At 43.0% G+C, this 27988-nt stretch overlaps 5 protein-coding genes across 8 annotated transcripts; 3 read left to right on the top strand and 2 right to left on the bottom strand.

Moving 5' to 3' along the window:
• The first annotated feature begins 122 nt into the window (after nucleotides 1–122).
• Nucleotides 123–4062, top strand: LOC115667580 (cold-responsive protein kinase 1-like). 4 transcript variants are annotated; one of them, XM_056311754.1, is made up of 8 exons: nucleotides 123–278; nucleotides 810–995; nucleotides 1252–1367; nucleotides 1484–1694; nucleotides 1765–2002; nucleotides 2427–2577; nucleotides 3180–3577; nucleotides 3767–4062. In XM_056311754.1, the coding sequence occupies exons 2-7, from the start codon at nucleotides 929–931 to the stop codon at nucleotides 3567–3569; spliced, it is 1173 nt and encodes a 390-aa protein (XP_056167729.1). In that variant the 5' UTR covers nucleotides 123–278; nucleotides 810–928; the 3' UTR covers nucleotides 3570–3577; nucleotides 3767–4062. The 4 variants fall into 4 exon arrangements, with proteins under 4 accessions (XP_056167729.1, XP_030445012.1, XP_030445008.1 ...); XM_030589152.2 differs by lacking the exon at nucleotides 3767–4062 and having other exon boundaries at nucleotides 3180–3667; XM_030589148.2 differs by lacking the exon at nucleotides 3767–4062 and having other exon boundaries at nucleotides 271–372; nucleotides 3180–3667.
• Nucleotides 4063–4155: 93 nt separating this feature from the next.
• On the bottom strand, nucleotides 4156–6712 carry LOC115667573 (ABC transporter G family member 10). Its single transcript, XM_030589134.2, has one exon. It carries the CDS (start codon nucleotides 6151–6153, stop codon nucleotides 4303–4305), a length of 1851 nt encoding a protein of 616 aa, XP_030444994.1. The 5' UTR covers nucleotides 6154–6712; the 3' UTR covers nucleotides 4156–4302.
• Nucleotides 6713–8470: 1758 nt separating this feature from the next.
• On the bottom strand, nucleotides 8471–12889 carry LOC115668664 (uncharacterized). Its single transcript, XM_030590078.2, has 6 exons — nucleotides 12722–12889; nucleotides 11789–12186; nucleotides 11660–11712; nucleotides 11304–11341; nucleotides 9871–10306; nucleotides 8471–9635 (listed from the first exon to the last, which is right to left on the bottom strand). The coding sequence occupies exons 1-6, from the start codon at nucleotides 12739–12741 to the stop codon at nucleotides 9405–9407; spliced, it is 1176 nt and encodes a 391-aa protein (XP_030445938.1). The 5' UTR covers nucleotides 12742–12889; the 3' UTR covers nucleotides 8471–9404.
• A 3924-nt stretch (nucleotides 12890–16813) lies between these two features.
• LOC130138228 (TMV resistance protein N-like) lies at nucleotides 16814–22813 on the top strand. Its single transcript, XM_056311667.1, has 4 exons — nucleotides 16814–16960; nucleotides 18693–18976; nucleotides 20264–20762; nucleotides 22427–22813. Exons 1-4 carry the CDS (start codon nucleotides 16814–16816, stop codon nucleotides 22811–22813), a joined length of 1317 nt encoding a protein of 438 aa, XP_056167642.1.
• Nucleotides 22814–24620: 1807 nt separating this feature from the next.
• Nucleotides 24621–26168, top strand: LOC115664280 (UPF0481 protein At3g47200-like). The gene is made up of 2 exons (XM_056311806.1): nucleotides 24621–24968; nucleotides 25184–26168. The coding sequence occupies exons 1-2, from the start codon at nucleotides 24780–24782 to the stop codon at nucleotides 26111–26113; spliced, it is 1119 nt and encodes a 372-aa protein (XP_056167781.1). The 5' UTR covers nucleotides 24621–24779; the 3' UTR covers nucleotides 26114–26168.
• The last annotated feature ends 1820 nt before the right edge of the window (nucleotides 26169–27988 follow it).

Below are 27988 nucleotides of genomic sequence, written 5' to 3'. Positions count from 1 at the left end.
TATTTTTGTTTATCCAAACGAAGAGAAACTCGTGTTCACACGATATCAATAGTGAGATGGAATGAGACGGGTCGTCTTCAAGCTGGGAAGTGGTCAAGAGTTTACACATTGATTACGTTCAGCTGAAAGCTTGGACCCATCTCCAGCTCCTAAAATAGTAGACCGGTCACCTTCCTCCGAAACATCCTTCCAACGCTTGTGTCCTCTCCCTCTCCCTCTCCCTCTCTCTTTCTATCCAGCGTTCTTTAGCCGTCTTTCAGGAGGATATAGCAGCTAAGGTTTGATTCTTCTTCTTCTTCATGGCAACTAGTCGTGCTTCAATGGAGTTTGGCATGCGCTTCTTTCATAGCTTCTGAGGTTTTTAGCAAAAGGGTAGTTCCCATTTTTGAATCTTCTCGTCTGTGTTCGGTTTAGCTTGGCTCCACGGTAAGCAGGAGGGCATCAGCAGAATTGGGCCTAATCTTGTTGGTTGTGAGTTAGAGAAACTGAACACAGTATCTGAGCTTGTGCTTTCCTTTCTGTTGCTTCCTTGTTCTTCAGATTTGAACATTCCTTAGGGATGAAATGATATGCAAAACCGTAGGCTGGAGGGTTGGGGATCACTTAGAATTCATCCTGAAGGAACATTCATAATGAGCAATTTGTCTTTTTGTTTTGATAAGTTACGATTGATGATGGTAATGATGAGGGATTAAGGGTAGATCAGATGCTGGGGAATTGATATTTACATTAACAGAATCGTAAATTCTTCATTGTTGCTGTATTAGGCTGATGTATGAGTGTTGGTTTTGTTTTCACCTTTTTATCAGGTTTCAGTGTGGAAGACTACTCATCTTAATGCACGGTCGGTCTCACAATAAGACGTCTCTGAAGATCTTGGCTTAATTTTTCGGTGGAGATATTGATTTGCTTAGGACAAGCCGGTCCGATGCCTTGGTTTTCTTTATTTTTCAAGTGCTACAGAGCTCCCTCTTTAAACAGAGAGGTCGATGACGGTATGTCTTTCCCCTTTTTATACCTGATGCCACAAGTATTCCTAGTCTATGTTATGGATTTGTGAAATAAAATAAAGAAAATTCGTTTCTGTTGGATTTCCTATGTGAGATGCAATGATGTAAATCTTGGTTAGATCCATAATAGGCTTGTCAGATCTTAGAACTATTATCCTGCAGCATCAGTCGGTTACTTTATGCATCCTGTCAACCTTCCAATTCACGAGAAAGCTTCTGATTGATTCTCTCATATGTACAGAGGTTTCAGGAATTCAAAATACAAAATTGTACAAGTATGAAGAGTTGGTCAAAGCAACCGCAGATTTTAGTCGATCCAACAAAATCGGTCATGGGGGTTTTGGTTCTGTCTACAAGGTAGAGGAGCCATATTTTTGGTGTCTTTTTCGATAGTCATGGTTCTTTTTTCTCTTTCATGGATAAGAGTAACATAATCGGGCGATAATTGGAAATTTCTCAACTTTTGTGAACAGGGTGTACTTGAAGATGGCACCTTGGTCGCCGTGAAGGTGTTATCTGCGGAGTCGAGTCAAGGAGTGCGGGAGTTCTTGACAGAGATAAACATGATTGCAAATATAGAGCATCCTAACCTAGTTAAGTTGCATGGCTGCTGTGTGGAAGGAGAGCACAGGATTCTGGTATACGGTTATCTCGAGAATAATAGCCTCTCACAAACACTTCTTGGTGAGTTTACTTTTGCATATTTAGTTCTGCCATTAGCCACGGTGGTGTGAGATTTTTCTCTCCTTTATAGGCGGTTCCCATAGTAGCATCCAATTTCAATGGCCTACACGACGTGAGATTGCCATAGGCGTGGCGATGGGGCTAGCATTCCTCCATGAGGAAGTCCAACCACCAATTATCCATAGAGATATAAAAGCAAGCAATATCCTGCTAGATCGTCACCTGGAGCCGATAATTTCAGATTTTGGTCTTGCGAAACTTTTTCCGAGCAACATGACTCACATCAGCACCCGTGTTGCTGGAACAGTGTAAATCACAAACTTCTCAATTCCTCCTGTCAATATATAGTTGAATCTTTCAGAAAATTTTCATAACTTATTTGCCCCAGTTTAGAACTGCCGCTTCATCTGCTGAATAAGCATTCAAATTCTGCTGTCACTTGAGTATCTTCTTTGTTCGTTTGACCTGAATATGTTGGTGAGATTGCACTGGAGATGTTGGCTTATGTAGTAAAGCTGGGTATTTGGGCCCAAAGAAAGCAGTTTTAGAAACTCCAATCAAGCTTCTGGAAATATGTTTTCAAATCATGACTGAATGCATTAAAACCGGTAAAAGATGTGATATTCTTCAACATTTGTTCCTGATTTCTTTCTCTTTCTGCAACTCCTCCTGTTTCTGTCGATATCTTAGCTCTTGGTCAATAACATGGTTCTGCCTATGTTGTTGATGCAGGGGTTATCTGGCGCCAGAGTATGCAATGCGAGGTCAGTTGACAAATAAAGCAGATATATACAGTTTTGGGGTACTGCTTTTGGAAATCGTTAGTGGGAGATGTAACACAAACCGTAAATTACCAGCTGAAGAACGATATCTTCTTGAAACGGTAACTTCTCATCCTGTAGATTCCTATTACTAGAAGCTTATTTATATCCCTGAATCACAAGGATTCCCCTTTTGTTAATCTCTGAAAATCAGTAGAAAGCATAGAAAATTTGCTGCTCATTATCTTCCAATCCTGGCCAAGTCCTTCACGGAAACTGCCCATGTCCTGTACCGAGTCATACAGCACAATACAGACTTTTAATCTAACGAAGCTGCTGGTTAGAGGGACAAATTCCATCTCTGTGATAATTTAGTTGTCCTACTTTCATGGATGCTAGTTTGTGCTAACTTGTATAAACCAACTACATTGTTTGGTTAAACAGAATCATTTACCTAGGACTGATTGCAATACTTTAATTATAGGCATGTATGATGCGCATGAATCTTTCTTTTCTTCGTTTTGTTCTGCTCTTTATTCTTTTTTTTGTTCTCATGTTATTTTCCCAGTCTTCTGTACTCTCTCTGGTGAATTTCCACAATTTTGAGCTATCATTGTACTTAGGAGAGAAATCTCTCGCCCATTCACATTACCAACATGTTTATCTGAAGATAGAGCTCAGTACTATGAAAACCTAGCATTACTACATGTACACCGTGTTATAGGCATGGAAGCTACACGAAAAAGGGGAGCTAATGAGCTTAGTGGACGCATCTCTGGATGGGGAACATCATAGGGAAGAGGCATGCCTATTCATGAAGATCGGTCTTCTCTGCGCACAGGGTCTACCGAGGCTTCGACCATCCATGTCGACTGTCGTGAATATGCTAATGGGCTTAGCTAAGGTTAATGACAATGAGATATCGAGACCTGGGTCAATTTCAGATTTCATGAGTCTAATTGCTGAGGAAGGCCTGAAAGCTCACTCGAAGGATTCATCTTCCCCTGCATCTGGGGAGTCAAGCGGGCCAGACAAATCATCTTTGTGGTCGAAAGACATGCCCAGCTCATGTGCTACAATGACCTTCAATTCTATTTATGATAGGAGCATTTGAACTGCGATGTAGGTTTTGCATGTAAAGAGAGAATAGATATTTGAGAAACTTTGCTGTATTAAGGTTCGTTGTACAAAGTATTCTGGCTTGGTTGAGTATTCAGGTTGCCTTTTCTTTTTCGGAACTTCTGCGCTTCCTTTCTTAAACGGGCTTCGTTTGTGAGCACAGTCTGACAAGTTATAATTATCTAACTTCAGAAATGAGCAGTCGAGCATCAATGTCGAAGAAGGGGAAGCGTTGGAAACAGTATTTGTCCTGATCTCCAAGTATGGGACGTCGACAATATGGATAGCCTATGCATCTCTAATAGAATTGAGGTCACAGCTCAGCTCCAATGTCAGAGGTTTTCACTTAAAGATTTGTATTGCTAAGATCATCAATAGGGTTCTTTCTGTGTGGTGTGCTAAAATCTCGGAGTGAAATTGTATAGGATATATAGTAATTAGCCATACCTCAATCATCACATCCCAAATTTTAGCGAGTTCATTGCATGCTTAGCTGTGTGCTTGTGCCAACTTACCGCGGTGCACGATCGAAGATGGAATAATTTGCCTGAAGAATAACTCATGTCAAGTTTATGCACTAATTTGAATCATACAAGGCAAGCTTCTACTAATGTCAAGTTTATCGAACATCTCAACATGTGGGTGCAAATATAATATCATGAACAATTTGATAAGTTTAGAATTGTAACAAGAAAGAATGGCTAGAAAACAATCTCTTCTTAATTTAACTAGTTTCTTGTCCTATAGCATCTATACCACAAAATGGTAAGACAAAGGACTCTGTAGCCGACAATGAAACCGCACATCACAGCTATGTTGGTCCACTTCTCTGATTGCTTTAATCCTTGCTGTCTCAAGAACCCACTTCCATATAAGCTGCATTCCCCATTCTCAAACTCTAAGCACATGCTTTTCCCTTCCAGACCTCCATATTCATTCAGGATGAAACACTCAAATGGGTACTTAAACAAGCTCATGTAATGCATGAAAATCCAGTATCTGGGGATTTTCTCCTTCGATATGAAATAACCGGAGAAGAGGAAGAAAGATCCCATCAGTCCAGCGATAATCGAAGTCCCCATGATGAAATTTGGCACGAGAGCGCTGAAACAAGCTACGAAAGAATTGGACATCAAGAGAACCAACCAAACCACCAGCGCGAAGTAGAAAAATGCATCTGTGCTTCTCCGAAATCCGACCAGCCAATAAACTGGGATCGAGTAGAGGAAACCCACCATCAAAAGAAATGGGAGGAAGACGATGACATTTGACACAACGTAAGAGGATACCCTGTAAGCTCCTCTTGAAGTCTCCCTCGTCAGAATTCTTCTTTCTTGCAGGTAAATGGGTAGGCCTTCTGTTGTGGAAGAGAGCAAGAAGGTTAGGCTGAAGGCGAAAAACCCGAGCCGAGTTTGTAGAGCAAGTTCTCCTAGATTGTCTCCGACATTAAGGAAAATGGTGCCGAGCACAAACCCTGCCACAAGGGCCTGTATTACCCTTGTGGCAAAGAGCTGCTTAGTCCTGAAAATGTTTCTGCAAAATCTTTGCCCCAGTATTAGAATCTCTTTGAACCAAGAGTTCGGATACGAGAATAGCTTCTCTTTTCCTTTATAGGGCCACACAATCCCGGTTCCTGGTGCCTCGTTTTCATTACCGTCTTGAGCGTTTCCTTGGAGAAAATGCTGGTGGTTGTGAGGTTCTACACCCAAGCCTTCAATACCATCAATGGCATAGTCAAGCACATTGACATGGCACGGTATGTTCAAACCAGCGAATCTAAGCTTCTCTTCCAGAAGAGACAGAGGACCATTATGAATAACAAATCCACCCGAAAGCAAAACAACTCGATCAAACAGCTCGAGGATTCGATACCCAGGTTGGTGAATGGTCAATATGATTGTCTTACCTTGATAAAGTGCCATGGACTTGAGCATCTTCACAATATGGAGAGCCGAGGCTGAATCCAGTCCTGATGTTGGTTCATCGATCAAGATCACTGCCGGGTCATGGACTAGTTCCACCCCAATCGACACCCTACGCTTTTCCCCGCCCGAGATCCCCCTGTTCGATGACTTAGCCCCTATTCTCGCTCTTGCAACATGATCCAAGCCAAGCTCCTTCATTAGTGCTCTCACTCTGGCGACGGCCTCTTTTCTGCCTCCGTGAAGCCTGAAAAGCGCGCTATACATGAGCGTTTCCTCCACAGTCAGCGAAGGAAACAGCGCATCATCTTGGGGAACGTAACCAGATAGCCTCTGAAAGCTCTTGGGATCGATCGGCTGATTGTTAACTAGAACTTCCCCGGACACTTGCCCCCGGGAAATTTTCCCGGCTAGGACTTCAAGCAAGGTGGTTTTGCCAGCTCCACTAGGGCCAGCAATGGCAGTGATCTGCGCAGGCCTTGCCTCACAGTTCACGTCCTTCAAAACGAACTTTGCGCTCGAGCTTTGATTCTCGTTGCGAAAGATCCAAGAGAACTCATCAAACTTGGAGCACAGTTTGTAGGACAAACTCCTTGTCTCCAACTTGTATGAAACTGTCCAGCCACCGGAATCCGGCGCCGTCAACGGCAATGCCATCGAGATAGTCGGAAGATTGGGAGGGAGAGGCAAAAGACGAGGAATCTTAGGGAGATGTGAATAAGTGGGATAATGTAAGAGGATGAATAGAAGAAGATGAGCTAACACAACCAAATTGGTTGCTATTTGGCACACGTCAAGCCAATTAGGGGGGTTGGCATGCAAAAATTATAGGGGGGCATGCGGCTTGACTTGAGTTTGTATTATAATTTCTATGCTAAATATGGGACCTCTGGTTGGTCGGAAGGTGGCGGAGAGTTTGAGTGCGTGGGAAGAAGAAAAGGCAGAGCAACTCGGGGGGTGTCTTTTCAGGTGAACAAGAAGATTGACTGTGTGGTGTTGGCGTTAGTTGTCGAGCTATCTTCTCCAATGGCGTGTGGTGCATAAGTTCACGTAACATAAGAAACATATATAGAAGTCAAAAAATCATCAACCTAAGTACTTGCAAAAGGATTGAAGTTCTTGTGAAGATGTGAGGCACATTGACCCGGGACGGGACCCGGTGCATCATATCTAATCACTGAGGCACTGATGGATCCATGTACCACCGGAGAGGTCCAGGACACAAAAATCTAGGAACATCTTACAGCTACATAATTTTGGGAACCATTCTCAAAAAGAGGACGGATGCGAAAAAAAATAATCTAAATAAGGGCATGAATTGCCTTAATTTTCTCAAATAAGAACCTTAAGTAGTTATAACAATTTCAAATAAGGACCTAACCTCGCCGACTGGCCAGAAGTGAGAGCCTGCTGGCCTCGCCAGAACTGGGAGAGGCGACAACCCTCGTCTAGGTCTAGGGGAGGGCCGCTAGACCTGTGCAAGGGTCGCCAGCCCTTCCCTAGAACTGGGCAAGGACAAGCAACCCTCGCCCAGATCGAGGCGAGGGCCAACGACCCTCTCCTAGATTTGGGAGATGGTTGCCGCCCTCTCTCGATTCAAGCTGGCCCTCGCTAAGGCGTCGGCGACCCCGCCGCCATCGTTGCCGCCCTACCGGCAATGGGGCGACGGCCATAGGCGGGAGGGCTAGCCCCACTTTTTTTTTTTTTTTTAACTTTGGCTTTTTTTTATTTTTTGAATTTGTTTTTTATGGAAAGACAAAAACAAAAAACGAAAAAAATTAAAAAAAAATTAAAAGACGAAAATGCCCTTGACCCTAGTGAAGTCAGGTCTTTTTTTGAGACTAACATAACCACTTCATGCCCTTATTTGAGAAAATGATGACACTTCATACTCTTATTTGATACAAGGTTAATTTCAAGCCATTATTTGAGAAAATGAAAGCACTTTATGCCTTTATTTGGAATTTTCTCAAAAAAAAATTGTGCAATTATTAGATGTTTGAAATTGTGCGGACATAGTCATTCATAGTATAAAGATATGCAGTGAAGGGGTCTTAAAAATATGGAGGAATCGGACAACCGATTGATCTTAATGAAGCACATTCTCACCAAGGAAGAGAACTTGTGTCCTGCAAGGATCAGGCTCACATGGGCTCGTAGCTAATGAGATCACGAGAGGTTAGAGATGAATTAAGTCAAAATGGGTCATAAACCCATTTTTTAATCCATGTTTAATGGATTGAGTTGTTATATGGATTAATTATATTCAGTAAGTGGGTCATAAATGGATTTAGACTCAACTCTATGGATCATAAATGAATTTAATATAGATGTTAAATGTGTTCATAACTTATTTAGACGTTTATGACTCTCTCTTCATTCTCTCTCGCCCTCACTTCATGCTTTCACCTTAATTTGGGTATGCATAATGTTTTAGTAATATAAGCTGAGTCAGATATAAGTTACTAGATTTGTATTGTATAAAAATGAGTCAATTTAGGTCAAACCATTGTCGATCTATTTTAATTCCGACTCGACTCACCCGTTTGACAAATTTACTCTTTCTCTCGCAATCTGACAAGCGATCATACCAAGATCAACTCGTCAAATGAACAGTCCGCATCAGCTTGGTTACAAACGTAACTACGTGCGTCATTCTACTCGGATTGTGCAAAGCCTACACCGCTGATGCACACGTTCGGAGAATTCTCATTTGCTTCTGAATTCTACTTGTGCTTATGATCTTTTCTTTTAAAGTCAAGGATACAGAATCCAAGTCTTACTTATCGATAATTGAATATCCAAAAAGTGTGAGTACTCCGAAATTCGCAAAAAAGATCACAAGGTAAAAGCAAATGCCACCTTAAAGAGGCCTAATTGCAGATTTTTTCCCTAATAGTAGTGCCACACTGCATTTTCAAAAAAAATTTGTTAACTAGGGCTAGTCCATCTATAACATTAATATACTAAAATAAAAAAATTGATGTGGATTATAGAGATACTAATCATCATATCGACAAGTTGCTTTTTCCTGAATTGCTTGCGCTTTCTGGCATTTAATTTATAAGAGCCATAAGCACAAACAAGTTTTGAATGAATTCTGAAGGAAACTCAGCTTCACCAGCTGGTTCTATTTCCAGCTCCGCTGCCAAGGGTGCTGCATCTCACTGCAAGCACAGTGTAGCGCCCACGGATGCAGAGAGAGAGAGAGAGAGAGAGAGAGAGAGAGAGAGAGAGAGAGAGAGAGAGAGAGAGATGACAAGATAATTCGCTAGTGCACATGATAGATGGCAAAAACACCAGGAACGGAGCCAAGCAAACATATGTGCGCCGGTAATCTAAGAAGCTCGCCTTTGTTTGCTGAGAAGACATCCAGATAGTGATGATGTCGAACAAATCCCTGTCACCAGAGTAAAAAATGCAAACCAAGTTAGTGACAAAATGTAAAAGTACTTGAAAACCCAAAGGCAACTTCCTTTTATGGATAAGTGAACGATGTAACCAATCCATTCCAAGATCCAAAAGTACAACTGATAAGAAAGACACTAAATGCTAGCCGCAAGTAATGACATCTAGCCTAGCTTGCGACTTGCCAAGGAACATAGGCATAATAAAAGAATCAGAACAATTGAAATTAAGCGAGACCCAATCAGCTGAGGCATGAGCAAGTTTGTTTACATCTCTATTCTTAGGTCACCCGATCGAGTGTCCAGCTCAAGTGTTGGCTGGTAAAATCAGTGACAATAATAAATAACACTTAGCACAAAGTGATCGCATTATGCAGCATAATATATAGCTATGAATAGGCAGATTCTCCATTATTGAGAAAATGATCACCTTCCCTTTCATAATCACATTTTTCAGTGAGACAGGACACACGGCAACTGTGCATGCATAGCTCACAGACTTCACTTCTCACTGGATGAATGAACAGAAGATGGCATGAGAAAAGCCTCTAAGTCGTGAACTTTGCTTTGATTTTTGGCCGCTTGTATCTGATCAGCCAGTGAAAGTTTCCTTTGTGCCTTTTCTCTCTTGATATGCTCTAAATCCAGTTTCTCCCAGACTGGAATATGAGCAAGAACTGCATCCCCTTGACCAGTGACTTGGACAACTTTTAAGGGTCTCTTTCGGTTAATCTAGAAATAAAACATAAAAATGCAATCAGCCTAATACAGTTTTGAGGAGGAACAAAAAGATTGGTACATCTGAAACGAAATATCTGTCAAAGAAAAGCATAGGACCAATAGACGCATTAATGTTGAGAATGAACTGCGGAGCTACAAAAGTTATGGTCGCAGCTGACATAAAGAGAAGGTCCAAAGCATCAAATGCAGGATGATTCTCTTAGACAAGACATGAAACTGCACTTACCTTCAGCAATCTCTTCTTAAGCTTCATCCCTCGAGCAACTGCTAAGTCATCTTTCTTCTTCTTTGTTTTTCTGCATGATACTCTTTTCATCTTTTTTCGTTCCTTTGCTTTTTCCTCCTTTTCTTTTCTCTTCTGAGCAAACCTAGCCATCTTTGCTGCTTTTGCCTCTGCTGCTTTATGAGCCCTCCTCATCTTTGCCATATCTTTAGCTCTTTCCTTTTCAGTAAGCCGATGAAGATGTTGGAGATCGATTTCATGCTTTATTTTGTCATAGCTATCCCAGTCCAGTTCTCTCTGATCACTCCATCCTGTCTTAGCTGCCTCTGCTATGTTAACTGCCCATGATGAGAAGAATTTCTCTTTCAACCTTTTACGCTTTAAACGCTCTTTCCAAATGCGCCGAAGTGAAGAGCCAATCTTTGCTTTGATCAAATCACTGTAAAATAATTAGACCAATTCTGAGCTGATTTTCCCCACAAAGAGTTAATAACGACTCTTAGACATTTAAAAATAAGAATAAGGTCCTTCAATCAAAATAATATTATCAGTCGCGCAAAATACTTTTTTGCCACTGGCATAAGCAATGACAGATTGCAAAACTCAAATCTAGTTTCAGCTAGTAATTATTACTTCCGTGTTAAAATTGCCACAATCTTTGTTTGGAGCCCTCCCTTCTTTAACTTTCTTCCGGCTTAATATGTGCAAGAATTTTTTGGCAACTTAAAACATGTTTGGGGTGTTTGAGGTCCCAGCTACATGTTGCTCATACTTTGACAAGCTAAGATAGCAAGTTCCAGAATTGCAAAGCAACCATCTTCCTAAATAACCAGGGGAACAGATACAAGTCAAAGCATTTGAGGAAAGAAATCTTGAGAGATGCTACTATTTGAAAAAATATATCTATGTTTCTAATATATTATGGATCTGTAGATCAAAATAACCATCAATGTCAAGTGAGTTTAATTATATATCAGATACACTGCAATTCTGAACAAAATGAAACCATCGATGTCAAGTGATTCTGATTATTTATCAGATACACTGCAATTCTGAACAAAATTATTTTATTTTTTGGGGAAGTTATTCTCATGTTTGGTCACCGTGGACTTTATACAAGTAATAAATGCTGCGCTCTGCACCAAGATTTATCAGTAAGATGATTCAATTACTGCAGAACATCATATTTTCCAAATACTGGAATATGGATCTACTCACTAATCTCCTTCTGTAACTTACAAAGGCAAGCCAAACTCATTTTTAGGTTCAATGGAATATGCGTTCAGTTGAGTCCATGTACTCCACTCTCAGCATCTTGGCCTGTGAAATGACTTATAAAGAGCACACTCACTAGTTTTTCTGATAAAGTGAAATTTGCTTCATTTAGAGAGTTAGATCATTGGAAAGACTGTTCAAGCACTGAAGACACAAATTACCTGTGAGTACGGGGATGTTCAGACATCTTCTGCCTGATCTGGAAATAGAAACTGGAAAAAGAGTTAGATGAAAAGGAAGTAATCCAGGCAGAATTAAGTCTTGCGAGGTTTTCAATATTAACAACAAATAGTGAATTAAGAAAAAGGACAAGTAGGTGCGTAGATGCTTGTCTCCAGCAACAGAGCACGTGCAGCTCTACAACAAAGTCTACAAGAATGCATAGCAGTAATGCAGGAGTCACTATGTAAAATTACTCCAATCATCTTTCGGTCATTCAAAACAAAAAATTGCTCGCCAGCAAATTCCAACAATGCTAAGAAAAACATGCACCCAAATCAATCTTACATGACTTCACCTTGGGGTCTCTCAATGCTTCGATTGTTCTCTGCTTGATTCGCTTTCGAGTCTCTGCACAGTGTAAGAGATACTAAACTCCAAATACTCCATTTTATGAAGGTTTGGGATTCCTGAAGAAGAGATTTACCTTCACTATGTTTCCTGCCAACATTCCACGGCATTTTCCCTTTGTTGGCTTCTCCAATTTTTCTCCTTCTCTCACTTTCCTTATAGCTCTCGTCATTCAAACATCCCGAGGGGACAATCTCGCTATTTAGTTTTACTTCCCCGCAGTCATTATCAGGAGCACCTGCCGCAACTTCTGACCAGCCACATTCCCGCAATCCAGATGTCTCTCCTGGATCGACCCTCGCCTTTGATGATCTAAGGGGGTCAAGCATGGTGGTGGAACAGATCGCGGCAAAGGAAGGTGAAATGCTCCGCTTTGGACAGACGAACCGCATGAATTTGATGTCTGCAACGTGCCCAACGAGTGGGCACAGAAGATTGTTCGGATCACAGTTGAGGGCCGGGACCGCCAATTTTCTGTAGGTTTCGCAAAGCCACATTAAACACAGCAGAATCCGATTACCAGATAAAAGGCCAAAAAAAAAGTCTAGTCAATTGCATGAATTCGACGTGGAAAACCTAAAGCCCCCGTCCATCAACGAGATTTTCCAATCTTCCTCAGCGTCGGACGAGGCGATGATCCTATCGCAGACGAAGCCAGCACAACGACCGATCAAACTCAGCTACGAATGCGACGCTAATCTTCGGATGAAGCGAAACATGACCTCAAAAAGGCGAGCTTGGCCAGCGAAATGCAGCTCGGTTTCGACGTTCTCCGAGCGCGCCGCGCCGCAGCGATGCGGTACGCTCGCGACGAGGAAAACGGCCCAATTCGATCGACTCGGCAACACGAATTCGAACGGCGGAGAGTGAATCCGACGCTCGCTCGGCGGAATGGCGGACGGATTATGCTCCCGACTCCAAGCTCTAACTCTACTCTCTTCGAATCGAAACTCTACGGAAGGCGAGGCAGCGCAGAGAGAGAGAGAGAGAGAGAGAGACAGAGGCTTACGACGAGTGGAGAAGCGGCATTGGTGCAGAGGAGAGAGTTCCGGCGACGTTGATTCGATGCGAGCTCGGAGACGAAAGCGCTGATGAGAATGGCTTCTTCCCTCTGTCGCGCGGCGAGAGATCCCACCCAGATAAGAAGAGTACATAGCGGGAAAGGGCAGCTTCATTGGAGAGACTAGAGAGTCGGACCGTTTGGATATCGACGACAGATTCCGGGTCACGGGTCTATTTGCAGTGCTGAGTAGAGGTCTATCTTTCCAAAGCAAACATCTTTTACTCCGAGGGTTAATACTAACCACCGAAAATCATACGTCGATAGATATGAGATAAATTTATCTCTAATTAATTTTTTAATTATATAAAACTTTTAATTGATATATTTATAATAAATACATTCAAAATTAATTTTTTAATTATAAAAAATCCTAAATTGATATATTTGTTATGAATTTATCATTCGTTAATTTTCTTTAAATTAGATTAATATTATGAAAAACTGCAAATCGGTACATCTGTGATAAACAGAGGGTGAAACCCCAAATTGATACTTTGTCAACTACCATGTATTGTCCAGCTCAGCAATTTAAAAGTAAAATTTAACGGAAACTACTCACAGGTGTATTACTTTGAATTTTGGGTAAATTTATCATGGGCGTACCAGTTTGAGATTTTTCGTGGTATTAATCCTTATTCAAAATTCAAAATTATCCCTTTTCATTTTGACCCAATAAAAAGATTATCCCTTTTCATGATTTTCTTATCTCAGCTCTACTGTTAATCACATTGTTGAAAATACTTGCTGTGCATGCGTCCGCTTTTCTTTTCACGAAAATGTCGGTGTACCTCATGTGATATCAAGTGGTGCAGTATTGCCGCTAGGGATTTAAGACATCTTTTAAGAAATATTCGGAGGGCAATGGTTGCTCACTCGATGACGCCGGTCACGGTTAGAGGTGTCAAAATTGGTCTTAAATTCATAGATGACCCATTTAAAAATAAATGGGTCACATATGAGTCACTTTAATTTTAAAGAGTCAACCTTAAATGGGTTTTAAATTTTAAAGCTTAAAGATAAATGGGTCTAAATGGGTTGAGTTTGGAACCCATGTCCAACCCACCTACTAGACCCATCCACACACTCTCTCCCTCTTTACAAAAATGTTTAAAAAAATCGAAATTTAATTATTTTTTTTCTCTTTTTCTTTTATTTTTTATTTTCTCTTCTTTCTTTTTCTTTTTTTTTTTAATTTCGGCCGATGGTCGGCCACGGCGACCGGCCACCGAGGCGGGACGACCTCGCCGGAGGCTGGCGAAGCTCGAGCTTTCGGCAAGAACGAGCTTCGCCGGCCTCCGGCGAGCTCATTCTCGCCTGTGGTCGGTCACCGGCCACGGCGGCCGGTGATCGGCCAAAAAAAAAAGAAAAATAAAAAAATAAAAAATAATTAAAAAATAATTAAAAATTCGATTTAAAAATAAAAAAATATTAATTTTTTTTTATTTTCTTGAATAATGACTTTATGGAAAATATTTTCTAGAAATGTCGCATTTTTCGTAAAACAAACAGAACCTCAATTTTAAAAAAAATTATAAATTTTTTTCACTAGCTTTGTATTGCATAAAATGTTTTAGCAGTATAATTTGATAAAAAAATCATAAGAAATAAGTATTCCTAGATTAGGTTAAATATAAAAGTGTTTTAGCAATATGGGTCGGGTCGGGTCGGGTCGGGTATGGGTTGAGTATGGGTCGGATCGGGTATGGGTCGGGATATTTACACTATAAATAAATGGGTTATAAACGGGTTAATGGATCAATTTGGGTCGGACCATTTATGATCCGACCCAAATCCATCCGACCCACCTGTTTAACAGGTCTAGTCACGGTACACGACGAGCGTTGGTGGAGGTTCTCATATCTTAGATTTTGGGAGAGGTAGAATTTGGGAGCGGATCCGCCATCACTCAGTTTAGGGTTCAAATGAGAGTCGGCCCGATGCTCTCGAGAGAGATTGTGAGGCTCACGGTAAACAGCGACGGCGATTGCATCATCTGTCATCTTGTTGGCCTAAGGCCGCAAGGGCCACCGTGACCATTACAACCGTTGTTGATTGCGCGGTCGTTGAGTATCACGTATGAATATAAGGGAGGGAGAGAGTCCTAGCTATAGTGGCCCCAAAAAGACAACCTGATTATGCATTTTCTCAAGGGTGCCAAACTTACATTTAGGCTCCGTTCGTTTGGCGAAAAATATTTTTCAGGAAAATATTTTCTGGATTTTCGGTGTTCGGGGGGCAGAAAATGTTTTTCCTCGGAAAATGTTTTCCCTCATTGAGGGAAAACATGAACAAATTTCCGGAAAATGATTTCCGATTTTCAAAAGCAGAAATCATTTTTCGCCGGCCTCCCTCTTTCCCCTCCAGTCATTGGCCGTCGGTCTTCGCCCACCGGTCGCTGCCCGTCGCCACCGGCCTCCGCTCGCCGCTGCTGACGGTTGGCCGCCGGTCGTCGGCCACCGTCGATTGCCGGCCACCGTCGCCGCCGTCGGTCGCCGAACACAAAAAAATATTTTCCGAAACTTTTTTATATTTCAACCGAACACCGGAAAATTGTGTCATTTTCTAGGAAAATGACTTCCCGAAAAATAATTTCCAAAAACATAACATTTTTCGCTAAACGAATGGAACCTTAATGTTCATTATTGCAAAGATCCAAGAACATATATTCCTTCTTTTTCGAAAAGATATATGGGCAAAGTAAAGGAACAATTCTTTTATTGAGACGATGATACATAAATTGTTGGCAGCATTACATTGTCATATTCCGCAAAGGTTAATGTTTACCTATTATACTTTTATCAATCCAGTCATAAACATTTTAGTTATGCCAATTGAATCTAAATCTTTTCACGTTTTGTCAATTGAGTCCGTCCGGTCAATTTTAGTTGTAAATCACTGATATAGATGCTGATCATCCTACGTGGCACGACAGGTGCTAATATAAGACGTCCAGCGTCCACATCAGTGATTTCTAGTCAAAATTGATCGGATAGACTTAATTGACAAAATATGAAAATATTTATGACTTAGTTGATAAAATGTGAAAATGTTTATGATTTAATTGATAAAAGTGTAATTGATTTATAACTTTTTTGGTAATTTTCCCCTTCCGATTAGTTTATGTACGGATTTTCTTTCTGTAAAATGAATATATGCCTAAAATTTCCATCGCATCTGTAAAGGGGAGTAATAAGATATTATATACAAAGTTTGTCGATTTTGATATGTATAGATGAGTATGGACTTCGAAGATTTTTAGAAATTGGTAAGATAAACTCTTTTAATATATATATAAGATAATTTATACGAATCTTAAATAATATTTTTAGGGCTACGCTTTTTTCACTCTTTATTCTGTTGAAACACTCCTCTACAAGACTGTCTATATTCTGACAAAAAAAGAAAAGAAACACTGACTATATTTCCCTCTATTATTAGCATTCCTCGACAACTGTTCTAAGAAAACTTTTTTTTATTTATTGATTTTATATGTTTTTTATGTGTTACGCATCCACTTTCCTTTGTGATCAAGCGTGGAAGTTTCCATTGCTCTCGGTGGTTACACGAGGGAGAAGGAAGAAGACGAAAGAAAGTGGACGTGGGATTCGCGAGAAGAGAAAAACGAAAATCAATGAAAAGGCACAAAAATATTTTAGCTAAAGGCTGCGAAAATATTTCTTTTCTCGTGGGACCCAGAAGAACGGACGATGGGGATGACCCACTACTGACGGCGCGGTGGTTCCGACTTGCAAATCACAGAACCGTTTTTTTCCGACTGCCGCATGATTCCTCAAAGGGACCGCAAAGAAAAAGAACCTGATTTCCTTCTAGAGAAACACCCTCTTCTCTTCCTCTCACCTTCTTCTTCTTCTTCTTCTTCTTCTTCTCTCTCTCTCTCTCTCTCTCTCTCTCTCTCTCCACTTCCTCGCTCGGTTTATATTAGAGTGGAACATCATCATCGTTCACCGAGCTTCAACACAGTCCATTGCACAGAACAACCTGGAACACCTATTATCGCCATGAATCGTCTCGGTTTCAATGGACACTTGTTATTCAACCCCTAAGCGCTACCACCATGACGTGTTCCTCAGCTTCCGGGGCGAAGACACGCGCTACACTTTCACCGGCCACCTCCGCCACTCCCTGCACCAGAAGGGAGTCGACGACGATGACCTGTTAAATTGTGTCTTGAGTTTGAGCTCATATATGAGACCTGATACACACGAGGAACATTTATTGCTCAAAGTCACGCACAAAAATGAAGCGTTGAGCGGACGGAGGAAGAAGAAAAGAAGAAGCAAAGATTGAATGTTTTCTTCTGCCCATAATTGTCTTTTATTACTTAAATGCGCCCATGGAACAAGTCTTGACTTTTGTCCCCTACTTTTACGCATGTCAATGGAGTTGGACATTCAATTTCTCCACCATTGAATGCATACACGTGAATTGTGCATGCATGCCCATAGAAGATTTTGGGCGCCGAATGACTTTGTCCCCGACTTCAAGTCAACTTTTGTAGGCTTCATTTGTCTTTTGTTGTTAAACGAAGAAGGGACAATATCAGGGAAAATTTCAAATTATATTATTTATGATAAATTTATTTTGATTTTTTTTTGACATCACAAATTCTTAATTATACTGATTGTGACACATTTACTCCACAATACTGTAGCCTAAGAAAAATCGGCGAGGGGTGCCCTCTTTGGATCTAGCAAGGGCAACTTCACCTGAGTCGGGTGAGAGACTCGGGAGAGGGCAACTCTCGCCCAACGCCGAGGACAACCCTCGCCGGTATCTGGCGAGGGACTCAAGCGAGGCCGATTGGTGAGGGTCGGCCTCGCCTGGGCGGGCGAGGGCAGTCTCGCCTGAGTTGGGCAAGGGACTCAGGTGAGGGCTGCCTTCGCCCACCTGGGCGAGGGCAACTCTCGCCCGATGCCGGTGTCGGGCGAGAGCGACCCTCGTCGGTGTCGGGGCGAGGGACTTAGGAGAGGGCGACTCTCGCCCGACATTGGCGAGGGTTGCCCTGGCCTGGGCGGGTGAGGGCAGCCTCGCCTAGGGCGACTCTTGCTTAACACCGACGAGGGTCGCTCTTGCCAGATTCGGAGGGGTCAACCCTCGCCCAACACCAGGGAGGGTTGCCCTCGCCGACTTCCCTCCGCCGTGGTCGGTGGAAGGATGAGAGAAAAAAGAAAAAAAAATGGAAAAAGATGAAAATGTGATTGAATTACAGTGTTATACGGTAAATATGTCACAATGTACATCGTTTGGAGTTTTTGATGTCACAAAAAAAATTCAAAATAAATTCATCATAAGTGATATAATTTGAGATTTTTGATTGCATTGTCCAAATAAAAAAAGAAAGAAGGCAGAAGTCATGTTCATTTTTTTCTTACGTTGGTGCATGATGGTCATGCATACACGCCATCATTAATTGCATGGACTTATGAAGAGGGCGCCATTTGTTCTCCTATAAGAGGAGAACCGCATAGGAGAGAGACAAGTGAAGAAGCCGAGAAGAGAGCTCCAGAAGAGAGGCGTAATCTCGGAAATACTTGTGCGTAGAGAGAGAGAGAGTCCATTGAGTTGAGTTATTAAATATTGTGGATATTAGGTATATATTAAGGCTGAGAAACACTTGAGCGTGAGTGATTATAATCCTCTAATTCTTCAAATTATTAATATATTATTTGTTAATTCTCTCCGTGGATATAAGTTCCGGCATTCGAACCGAACAACATAAATTTTTTGTGTCCTTTTATATATTGTTTATCATTTTATTTCTCTATCAAAATTTTATGGCTCCCCACTTAATTGCAAAGTTATGATTCGCCTTCACCGCGTCGCCGATCATTCAACACGGTCTTAGGAAGGGGGACGAGATCTTGCCCGCTCTCGAGTGAATGATCGAGGAGTCCAGGATCTCCATCGTTGTGCTGTCGGAGAACTATGCCGGTTCGCCTGGTGTTTGAACGAGCTTGCAAAGATCACTGAGTGTTGCCGTCGTGACGAGGAGAAGCAAGTGATCGGGCCGGTGTTCTACCTCGTGGAGCCTTGGCAAGTGAGGCACCAGAAAGGCGCCTTCGGCACGGCGTTTGAGAAGCAGGAGCGCAGATTCAGCGAGAACGCCGAGCGGGTCATGAAATGGAGGGAGGCGATGAAGAGCGTCGCTAACCTTTCCGGGTGGAAATTGAAGAAGAATGAGTAATCTCAATCCTGACTTTTAAAAATCTGCCATGATTATTCACATTTTTTGCGTGCCTGCTTCCCATCTTTACTTTATTGTTCCCATATTACAGTTTACTTTCTGAACATGCTCGTCTCAGTAAGAATACCATTCTGTGCCCCGGCGCTATTTCTGAACAGAAATGATTTTTTTTGATTCTGTGCCCGGAAACAATTTCTGAGTATTTAAAGGCGTTTGATAAACTGTCCAAAATTTCTATTCCTAGAGTAGAAAAGAACAGAAATGCATTTGGTAACTACACAAAATTTTTGTTCCCAAATAATATTTTAATAATATTTTTGAATTATTTAATTTTTTTTTTTTTTTTATTCATTTTTTTATTTGGCCATGGCCGGTCGCGCAGCGACCGGCCACCGGCCACGCCCAGGCCGGCGGAGGCGAGGTCGCCCTCGCCGGCGAGGGCTGGACCCTCGCCGCACAGGCGAGGCGGCCTCGCCCGGAGACGGCGAGGCTCGGCCTCGCCCGGATCCGGCGAGGCCGAGCCTCGCCGTCGCGACCCACGGCGAAGCCGACCTCGCCGTGGGTCGCGACGGCGAGGCTCGGCCTCGCTCGATCTGGCGAGGCCGAGCCTCGCCGTCGCGACTCCACGGCGAGGTCGGCTTCGCCGTGGGTCGCGACGGCGAGGCTCGGCCTCGCCCGGATGCGGGCGAGGCCGAGCCTCGCCGTCTGGGCGAGGCCGACCTCGCCGTCGCGACCGACGGCGAGCGAGGCTCGGCCTCGCTCGATCCGGGCGAGGCCGCCTCGCCCGGGCGGCGAGGGTCCGGCCCTCGCCCTCGCCGGCGAGGGCCGTGACGCCCTCGCCGGCCCTGGGCTGTGGCCGGCGGCCGGCCCAGCCCAGGGAAGAAGAACACAAAAATAAGAAAAGAAAAAAAAGAAAGAAAAGAAAAAAAACTGATTCTCAAAATTGTGCCGAGAAACAAGAAGCAACTTTTTTTTACTTCTTGTTTCTCTTTCAAAACTGTTTCTCGGCATAAATTTTTGCAAAAATGTGCCAAGGAACAAAAAATTTACCAAACGCATTTCTGTTTCAAAACTATTTCTGGGAACAAAAGAACATAAATTTTCACTATTTGGCACGTTACCAAACGGGCCCTTAAACTACTATATGTGTCCGTTCCAACCACCAAAAGATTTTCGACAAATAACCGAGCGGCACTGAAATGACAGACAATCATCTGCTGCAGTAGGATGATATAGTCCTTTAAAAAATTCAACTCATCTAGATGGCTTTGGGCCTTTGGCAGGTGTGAGTCGACATTCATTCAGTCACTCGTCAAAGATGTATTGGGCAAGCTGCATCCCAAATCTCTGCATGTTGCTGACTTTCCAGTTAGTTTGCAACCGCATGTCGATCTGATTAATTCAAAGTTACAGTGGAACTGCGTCGTGGGGCTCTGTGGGATAGGTGGAGTAGGTAAGACGACTGTTGCTAAAGCCGTATATAACCTTATTGCTGATCAATTTGAAGGCAGTTGGTTCCTCGCCAATGTTCAAGAGAATTCCAAGCTTGGGGGTCTAACTCGATTACAAGAAGCTCTTCTTCATGAAACATTGAGGGATGTCAACTTGAAGATTGACAATGTTGATCAAGGAATTCACACTGTAAGGGATAGACTTAGCCAAAAAAAGGTTCTTGTCATAGTTGATGATGTGGATCACTTAGATCTAGTCATGGCCACGGGCCGGTTTCGGCCCGGAACCGGTCCTGTCAAACCCGGACCCGACCTGTTGACCGGACCAGCGGTTCGGAACCGAAACCGGCCCGTGGCCTACGGGCCCGGTTCCGGTTCCAGTAATTTTGGAACCGGCCCGGAACTGGCGGTTCCGGGCCCGGTTCCAAAAAAAAAATTTAAAAATTAAAAATTTTAAAAAAACCTGCAGCAGGGCCTGCACGTCTACAGGCCCTGCTGCTGCCCGTTTCCAAGGCAGCCTGCAAAGGCTGCCTTGGAAACGGGCAAAAATAAAATAAAAAGATAACCCACCGGAACTTCTCCCGCTCTCTCCCTCTCTCTAGCCTCTATTGTGACTGATGTGGCGCGGATGCGGCGCCGATGGAGCTAATCCCCGGCGGCGGCGGCGACGGAGGAGCTGCGAGCGCCGGCCAGTCGATCACCGTCGCGATGCGCGGATGCGAGGAGCCTTCGAGAGATCGAGACGACGCCCGGGTCCGGAAGTCCTTCCCTCCCTCCCTCTCTCTCTCTCCAGAGTCCAAACCACAACGAACTGAACGAAGCATCAAAACTCAGGAGCGCGCGAGCGCGAGAGAATCCACGGCAGCTCCGCCGGCGATGTGACGATCCGGCGGGCGGGAAAGAGAGCGCGCGAGGGAGGAGCAGCAGAAGAAGAAGAAGAAGAAGATCCGACGTGCCGTCCTGCCGCCGGATTCGATGCACCCGTACAATCGACTCCCGAGCAGCGGACACTTCAGGTTCGGAACCGGCCGGAACCGGAACCGGCCCGGAACAAGCCGGTTCCCTGGCGGTTCCGGTTCCGGTTCATACATGGCCATGAACCGAAACCGCCGGTTCCGATTCCGGTTTCGTGGCCATGACTACTTAGATCAACTGGGAAAACGAGTGGGTGGACCCAACTGGTTCGGTCCGGGAAGTAGAATCATTGTAACTGTGACACCCTGGATTTAACTTATTCGAGGTATTATCCGTTTTGGCCCGTCTCATATCGAGCCTCACGGTTTTGTCCATTGGCGTACAGGCAAACACTTTTCCAGGAGGTCATCCATCTTGATAGTGCTTTGGCTTGGGCTCACTTAACTTTAGAGTTCCAAAACAAAGTTTGCCATTACGTCAAAAGGCGCCTCCATGAGTTAATTCTAGTTTTCACATATATATCTTTGGATCGTTTTCCCCTATTCGATGCATAGTTCGATTCATTCTTGCCCCCTTCACCATTCTAGAAACTTGCCAGGAGCCTTTCCTTATCCAGGTCCTCTGGCCTCGGCGACCACTCTCCGCCGTTGTCGGACCGGAATTGTCTGCTTTGGCTTGTCCCATATTGAGCCTCACGATTTTTTCCATTGGCGCAAATGCAGACACATTCCCAGGAGGTTACCCATCCTGGTAGTGCTATGGTTTGGGTTCGCTTAACTTTAGAGTTCCAAAACAAAACTTACCATTACGTCAAAAGACGCCTTCTTGAGTTAATTCCAGTTTTCCCATATATATCTCATGATCGCTCTTTCCCTGTTCGGTGCATAGTTCGATTCATTCCTGCCTCCTTCGCCATCCTAAAAGCCTGCTAGGAGCCACTCTTTATTTATACCCTCTGGCCCCGACGACCACTCCTCACCTTCATCGGACCAGGTCGTTACAGTAACAACTAGAGATAAGCATGTATTAGTAGCTCATGATGTTGATTGGAAAAACACAATCAATTGTTTACATAATCAGGATGCTCTTCAGCTCTTCTGTTGGAATGCTTTTAAGGAAATCCATCCTGGAATCGATTATGAGAACCTCTCATATGTGTTGATAAATTATGGTAAAGGACTTCCGTTGGCCCTCATAGTATTAGGTTCCTTTTTGCGATGTAGAAGCATATCTGAATGGAAGAGCACACTGGATAAATTGGAAAGAATTCCCCATGAAGAGATCTACAACGTACTCAAAATTAGTTTTGATGGATTAGAGGAACAGGAGAAGTTCATTTTCCTTGACATTGCTTGTTTCTTAAGGGGGAAGAGTAAAGACTACATCATGAAAATTTTAGATGCGTGCGACTTCAATTCGTTGATTGGGATACATATTCTCATAGAGACGTCTCTTGTAAGCATTTGAGCATGGTGTGATACAGATGCATGATTTGCTGCAGCTGATGGGATGGGAAATTGTTCGCCAAGAGTTTATTAGGGAGCCTGGACAGCGCAGTAGGTTGTGGTTAAAAGATGACGTGCTTTATGTTCTGAGTAATAGTTTGGCAGGTTCCTACATACGCCATAACGTAAAACATGTATTTTTTTGGGAAATCAATGGTTCCACTTTTATTCTTAGGTTTAGGACAGGCCATGTTACTTAAATAGTGATGTTCTTTTCCATTACTTAAGTGATAGGAAAAGGAAAAGAATAGTTACGTAAAAGCAAAGGCTAATTGTACCTGGAATCTCGTTCCCAGCCTTTTGAAGCTGCTGCCCCTCAGATTACCATAAGTTTCTTCAGGCCAAAATTAAATTCAAGTGATGGAATAGAACATCCAGCCAACTCAATCCACCTTAGCCCGGAAGGAAGTCGGAGAGGAGCACCAGAAAAATGTGCACCACGCATTACAAGCAGCCTAAGACTCGTCATATTTGTGAAGGCGTTGTCACCCATGTGCACCTCTTCAGGTTCAGGTAGATATATAACTATGCCTTCAACTGCATTTGTCCCCTGAAAAGCAAATGCTTACTACCAAACGATAAAAATTATTTGAACCGTCGAACTCACAGTCCTATTAAATAAGCTAGAAACAACGTTAAAATTTAGTAAAATGCTACCTCAATCACGACTCGGCTAAACTAGACTTTGACGCTAACATAACGACTAAAAGGCATCCATAAATTGCTTATCCAAAGCGATTATTTAAAGCTGTCTGTAACACGGAGCGTGAATGTGAAACTTGATTGCGCCATAACTTTCTCCACCGAATCCTGTTTCAAGCGAGCTAATAGTCAAAACAAAGCCCATTCAGAGCACTACAAGAACCCCAGCTTGGCCATCCCAAAATCGAGCCAAAAACCGACGAAAATCGACCTAAAAGCCGCTGGTTGCACACTGTTCATCACGGGTGCTTAACTTCAAAAATTAGTTTCGGGCAAACGGTAAATCCAAATCGAGTTCCGCAATATCCCACGGCTCCACGATACTCTAAACTACCAATTCTATATATATAAGCGGCTTAATGACTTAAAAATTGGATTACGCAGCTTGAATTTCACCAAATTCCAAAATTTGAGCCCTAACCTGAAAAATACTTTAATTGAACGAACAAGGGGCTCGAATATTTACTTGGCGTTGCAATACAAAGTTAAATCAACTTTGGCGAGATGCCCCCGCGGCGAGAACCCCCTCTCCTTTCTCTTTCCCTTTCCTCTTCTTCTTTCCTCTTTCTTTTTCTTCTCTCCTCTCTTTTCTCTGTTTTCAGCCGAGTGAGCTCTCGGTCTCCTCTCTCTCTCCCTTGCTTTTCCTTCTATAAAGTAATGCCCACTTTCTTTATTTTCTTTGACTTTTCAACCCCTTTTTCTTTTCCTTTTTTTTTTTCAAAAAAATCCAAATATTACAAAAACTCCTCTAATTATGCAAACTTGTCCTCTACGTCAATCACTCTCGACTGTCATAGACAAGCCTTGATTCCACCTGGAATTTCTCATTTCTCTTGGGCTTATATTCTTTCCACAATGCATCGAGGCGATGACAACGATGACAACATGCCTCGGTCTCCAGGGTGGGTCATGGACATCAAGAGCCACCTCAACCGAGGGTTCTCTTCCGATGCGAAGAGTTCGTGGACCATCGGACGAGTCCCTCGCAACTGGACTGCAGTTCACAGTATCGCATTCGATCCAGCAATGATAAGCATCGGTCACTTCAGATACTCATCGGATCGATACGAGGTCATGGAAGAGCACAAGATGCAGTTTCTAATCCGTCTTCTGGGAGGGAAGTTAAAGCAGGGGAGAAGCGACGGAGATGTGTTGAGGACGACCGAGGGGGGGAGAGAGTGTCTGATGACCGTGAACGTGAAGAAGACAATGATGATGGTAATCGGATGGCGAAAGCTATGCTTTTGGATGAACTTGTGGAAGCCATGCAGATATTGAAGCGGGAAACGCTGGCCAGTTATTCGGAGGATTATAATTACATTGACCGAGAGGACGAGTTTGTGCGGATGATGGTCATCGATGGTTGCTTCGTGATCGAACTATTACGCCTTTACTACGACCTTTTCCACACCAAGGTAGAACGGCATTCAAATATTAAACAATGTTGTTCGTTTATCAGCTTAACTTTTTTGAGTGAATTAATTGTGGTCTATCTACAACTTCTTTTCTATCCTTCAAACTGATCGATCCAAAAGAATATTCCATTAGAAGCTTAAAATGCAAACTAAATTAGGCAGTGATCAAACTTCTGTTAGTCATAGCTTAAATCATTGATCGTTTTTGCTTGCAGTCCACTGTGGTGGCAATTGAAGACGATCCGATCCTTACCAATCCCTGGATTCTAACAACCCTTCGACGCGACCTTCTATTGCTTGAGAACCAACTACCATTCTTCGTTCTCGAGAAACTGTACGAGCTGATCAACAACAAGAACAACATTGATCATCAACAAGCTGTGCCGCTGGAAGAACTCGCGGTCACCTTCTTTGACCCACTGTTACCCCAACAGAATGCTGCCTCTAAGTTGGACACCGAAAAACCCAAGGCTCATCTGCTCGATGTTTTCCGATCTACCTTCCTCAAATCGGTGAGTGAGAAAGTCCCCAAGAAGGAAACGAATCGAGTCAACTCGCGGTTGAATCCCAATGGCAGTATGAGGGGCCTGGTCCGATACTTTGCGTCGGAGCTCCAAGAGGCGGGCATGCAATTCAAGAAGTGGAAGGGCCACGACTTACTGGACATCGAGTTCGATCATGGCACTCTACGGGTCCCTCCGTTGTCCATCAGTGACAACACCGTCTCTCTCCTTTTGAATTTCGTTGCGTACGAAATGAGCGTCAAACACCCCGAGCCCTTCTTCACGAATTACTTCATTTTCTGGGACAGTTTGGTCAATAGCCCCAGGGACATTCAGATTTTCCGCAAGCACGGGATCATCAATCATCTGGGAAGTGAAAAGGCGGCGGCGGAACTGTTTATGAGGTGTAGAGAGGCCATTTACGATCTCGATCTGGGCTACTTGTACAACGAAATCAAGGAGGTGAATGATTATGGCGAGCAGTACTACCAAAGCAAATACAGCCACTGGTGGAGAAGCCTCATCCGGGAACGTTTCAGCAGTCCGTGGACATGCCTCTCTCTCTTTGCTGCTATTATCCTGTTGCTGCTTACCCTCCTGCAGACGTTTTACACCGTGTATGCTTACTATCGGCCGCATTAAGATTTGTGCCTGTCATTCTATGACAACATGTCTTGTTGGCTATCGCTTTTTAGCATTTGATGTCCTGTATTTGTCTGTCTTGGTTGCATAGTGGCTTTACTTGATAGAAATTGTATTGTCGCTACATTTGAAATTTCTGATTGTTGAGGTGTCGAATTCAATTTTAAACTTTTTGGTGGATCTATTGACTAAGATAAATAATGCCTGAGTAACATAACATGCTAGGATCGGGTATTATACGCTATCGTGGTACATAATCAGATCTGGTTCAATGGGCATGAAAGATATGCTTTTGGAATTCTCTAAGCAGTGGTTAGGACACTGAAAGCATATTGTTAGTGTTCAGCAGAAGCTCAGGAAGAATTGCTACAAGCTCAGCGCTACTTGTTTTCAGGGAGAGGCAGGCCCAACTTTGACAAAGGTAATATTTTGTTCGGTAAAATTGTCCACAAAGTTCTAAATTTATCGTGCCTTTGCCAAAGGTAATTTTCAGGGAGGGTTGCCGGCCCTCGCCGGACTTGGTAGGAAAAATAGGAAAAGAAAGAAAGAAAAAGAAAAAAAGATGAGAAAAAAATAAAAAAATCATTTTTTTTCAAATATTATAAAAAAAAATTATCCACATTGACGCCAGTCATTCTACGTGGCACTACCGACATCCACATCAACGATTTTCAGGTTAAAATTAACCAGGTGGATTCAATTAGCAGTTGTACATAGGAGAAACAGGTAAACATGTTTTTGGGCTTCACAGTTAATGATTACTACAGAGACTTAAGGGTATGCTTCCTCATGATGCAATCATCTCATTAAATAAGTACAAGGTGTGTCACAGGGGCCACCCATCCGCCTGCTCTTCTAGAAAACCAATTACCCTAAGTCGGAAGCTATGTAATCTTTACAAATGCAAGAAGGAGCTTGTCATTGATGAATGCCATCTAAGTTTCACTTGACAGCATTTGATGCTGCGGTTGGACTTCAGCATTCTTTGGGAGTCTATTGCAGCTATAAGTGTCAAGGTTAAGCAATATAAAACCCTTGCTCTTCGAATCCAATTCTAAGTGAAAAGAACCTTATCCCCCCTCCCTTTTCTTTTCCCCCCATTTCTAGGGGCCTCGTCCTCACCCTATTCATATGCCAATAAAGGAATACACCTATAGTTGATCACGGCGATTCATTAGCTTCCAAAATAGCACCGAAGCGAACAAGAAAGAGAAAGCACAGCTCGAAGGAACAGTGCGAAGAGAAGATTTCACTCCAGAGCTTTCTTGTATTCTCCTCAAGCAAACCACCTGTAGCCTCTGTTTGGTTGCCAAATGCACTTTCTTAACAAATAAATAAATAAATAATCCGCATGATATATATATCAGAGAACGGAGGAAACTCTTTTTAACTAGCTCGAGAGAAATATCTTGTCCAATAACTGCAGGCTAAAATTACATGACAAGAATCGAATTTTAAAAATAAAAAAATTCGCGGGGGAAACACGAATGAGTGAGATCCTGTTTCAAACTTCCTGCGCTATCAGCGAGCTCAATCCAATTATACAGTGCAGATTTCTTAACGGTGCTATCTGCAAGGGCTTTTTGTTTCATGGACACCTTGCTCACCTGTTTCTGGCCGGCATTATCGCTCTCCTCATATTTATTCCTATAAACAGAGAGCTAGAACTCTTCTATTGCATTAACAACTCCTAGTTTGCAGGTAAGCTTGAAAAGGCAGCTCAAGGTTATACCAAGAATCAAGTTCTCAGTACATCCCTACGTCAAAAGGATGCAAACAGGCACAACATGAGGAACCTTTTTCCTTACCTAGCTAGGCCTTCCTCATCAGGCACTGTTTCATCTTTAATTTCCGGCAAGTCATCTTCTTCAAGAG

Source organism: Syzygium oleosum, unplaced genomic scaffold (assembly GCF_021117445.2).
Source record: "Syzygium oleosum isolate NSW1041296 unplaced genomic scaffold, Sole_v2.1 Sole_v2.05, whole genome shotgun sequence".
Taxonomy (NCBI): domain Eukaryota; kingdom Viridiplantae; phylum Streptophyta; class Magnoliopsida; order Myrtales; family Myrtaceae; genus Syzygium; species Syzygium oleosum.
Note: the sequence above shows the minus strand (reverse complement) of the source record. Positions and strands in the feature narration are given on the sequence as shown.

What these genes read in the sequence shown, in the direction of transcription:
- LOC115664280 (XM_056311806.1), top strand. Translation starts at nt 24,780, where the DNA reads ATGGCGAAAGCTATGCTTTTGGATGAACTTGTGGAAGCCATGCAGATA. An exon ending in ACGACCTTTTCCACACCAAG is followed by an intron (nt 24,969 to 25,183) that starts GTAGAACGGCAT and finishes TTTTGCTTGCAG; the next exon opens with TCCACTGTGGTGGCAATTGA.
- LOC115667580 (XM_056311754.1), top strand. Translation starts at nt 929, where the DNA reads ATGCCTTGGTTTTCTTTATTTTTCAAGTGCTACAGAGCTCCCTCTTTA. An exon ending in AAACAGAGAGGTCGATGACG is followed by an intron (nt 996 to 1,251) that starts GTATGTCTTTCC and finishes TCATATGTACAG; the next exon opens with AGGTTTCAGGAATTCAAAAT. An exon ending in GTTTTGGTTCTGTCTACAAG is followed by an intron (nt 1,368 to 1,483) that starts GTAGAGGAGCCA and finishes TTTTGTGAACAG; the next exon opens with GGTGTACTTGAAGATGGCAC.
- LOC130138228 (XM_056311667.1), top strand. Translation starts at nt 16,814, where the DNA reads ATGGACACTTGTTATTCAACCCCTAAGCGCTACCACCATGACGTGTTC. An exon ending in TGGAAATTGAAGAAGAATGA is followed by an intron (nt 18,977 to 20,263) that starts GTAATCTCAATC and finishes GGCCTTTGGCAG; the next exon opens with GTGTGAGTCGACATTCATTC. An exon ending in ACCTGTTGACCGGACCAGCG is followed by an intron (nt 20,763 to 22,426) that starts GTTCGGAACCGA and finishes TTACATAATCAG; the next exon opens with GATGCTCTTCAGCTCTTCTG.
- LOC115668664 (XM_030590078.2), bottom strand. Translation starts at nt 12,741, where the DNA reads ATGCCGCTTCTCCACTCGTC. An exon ending in ATGCCGCTTCTCCACTCGTC is followed by an intron (nt 12,187 to 12,721) that starts GTAAGCCTCTGT and finishes CGAAACCTACAG; the next exon opens with AAAATTGGCGGTCCCGGCCC. An exon ending in TGGCAGGAAACATAGTGAAG is followed by an intron (nt 11,713 to 11,788) that starts GTAAATCTCTTC and finishes TACACTGTGCAG; the next exon opens with AGACTCGAAAGCGAATCAAG.
- LOC115667573 (XM_030589134.2), bottom strand. Translation starts at nt 6,153, where the DNA reads ATGGCATTGCCGTTGACGGCGCCGGATTCCGGTGGCTGGACAGTTTCA.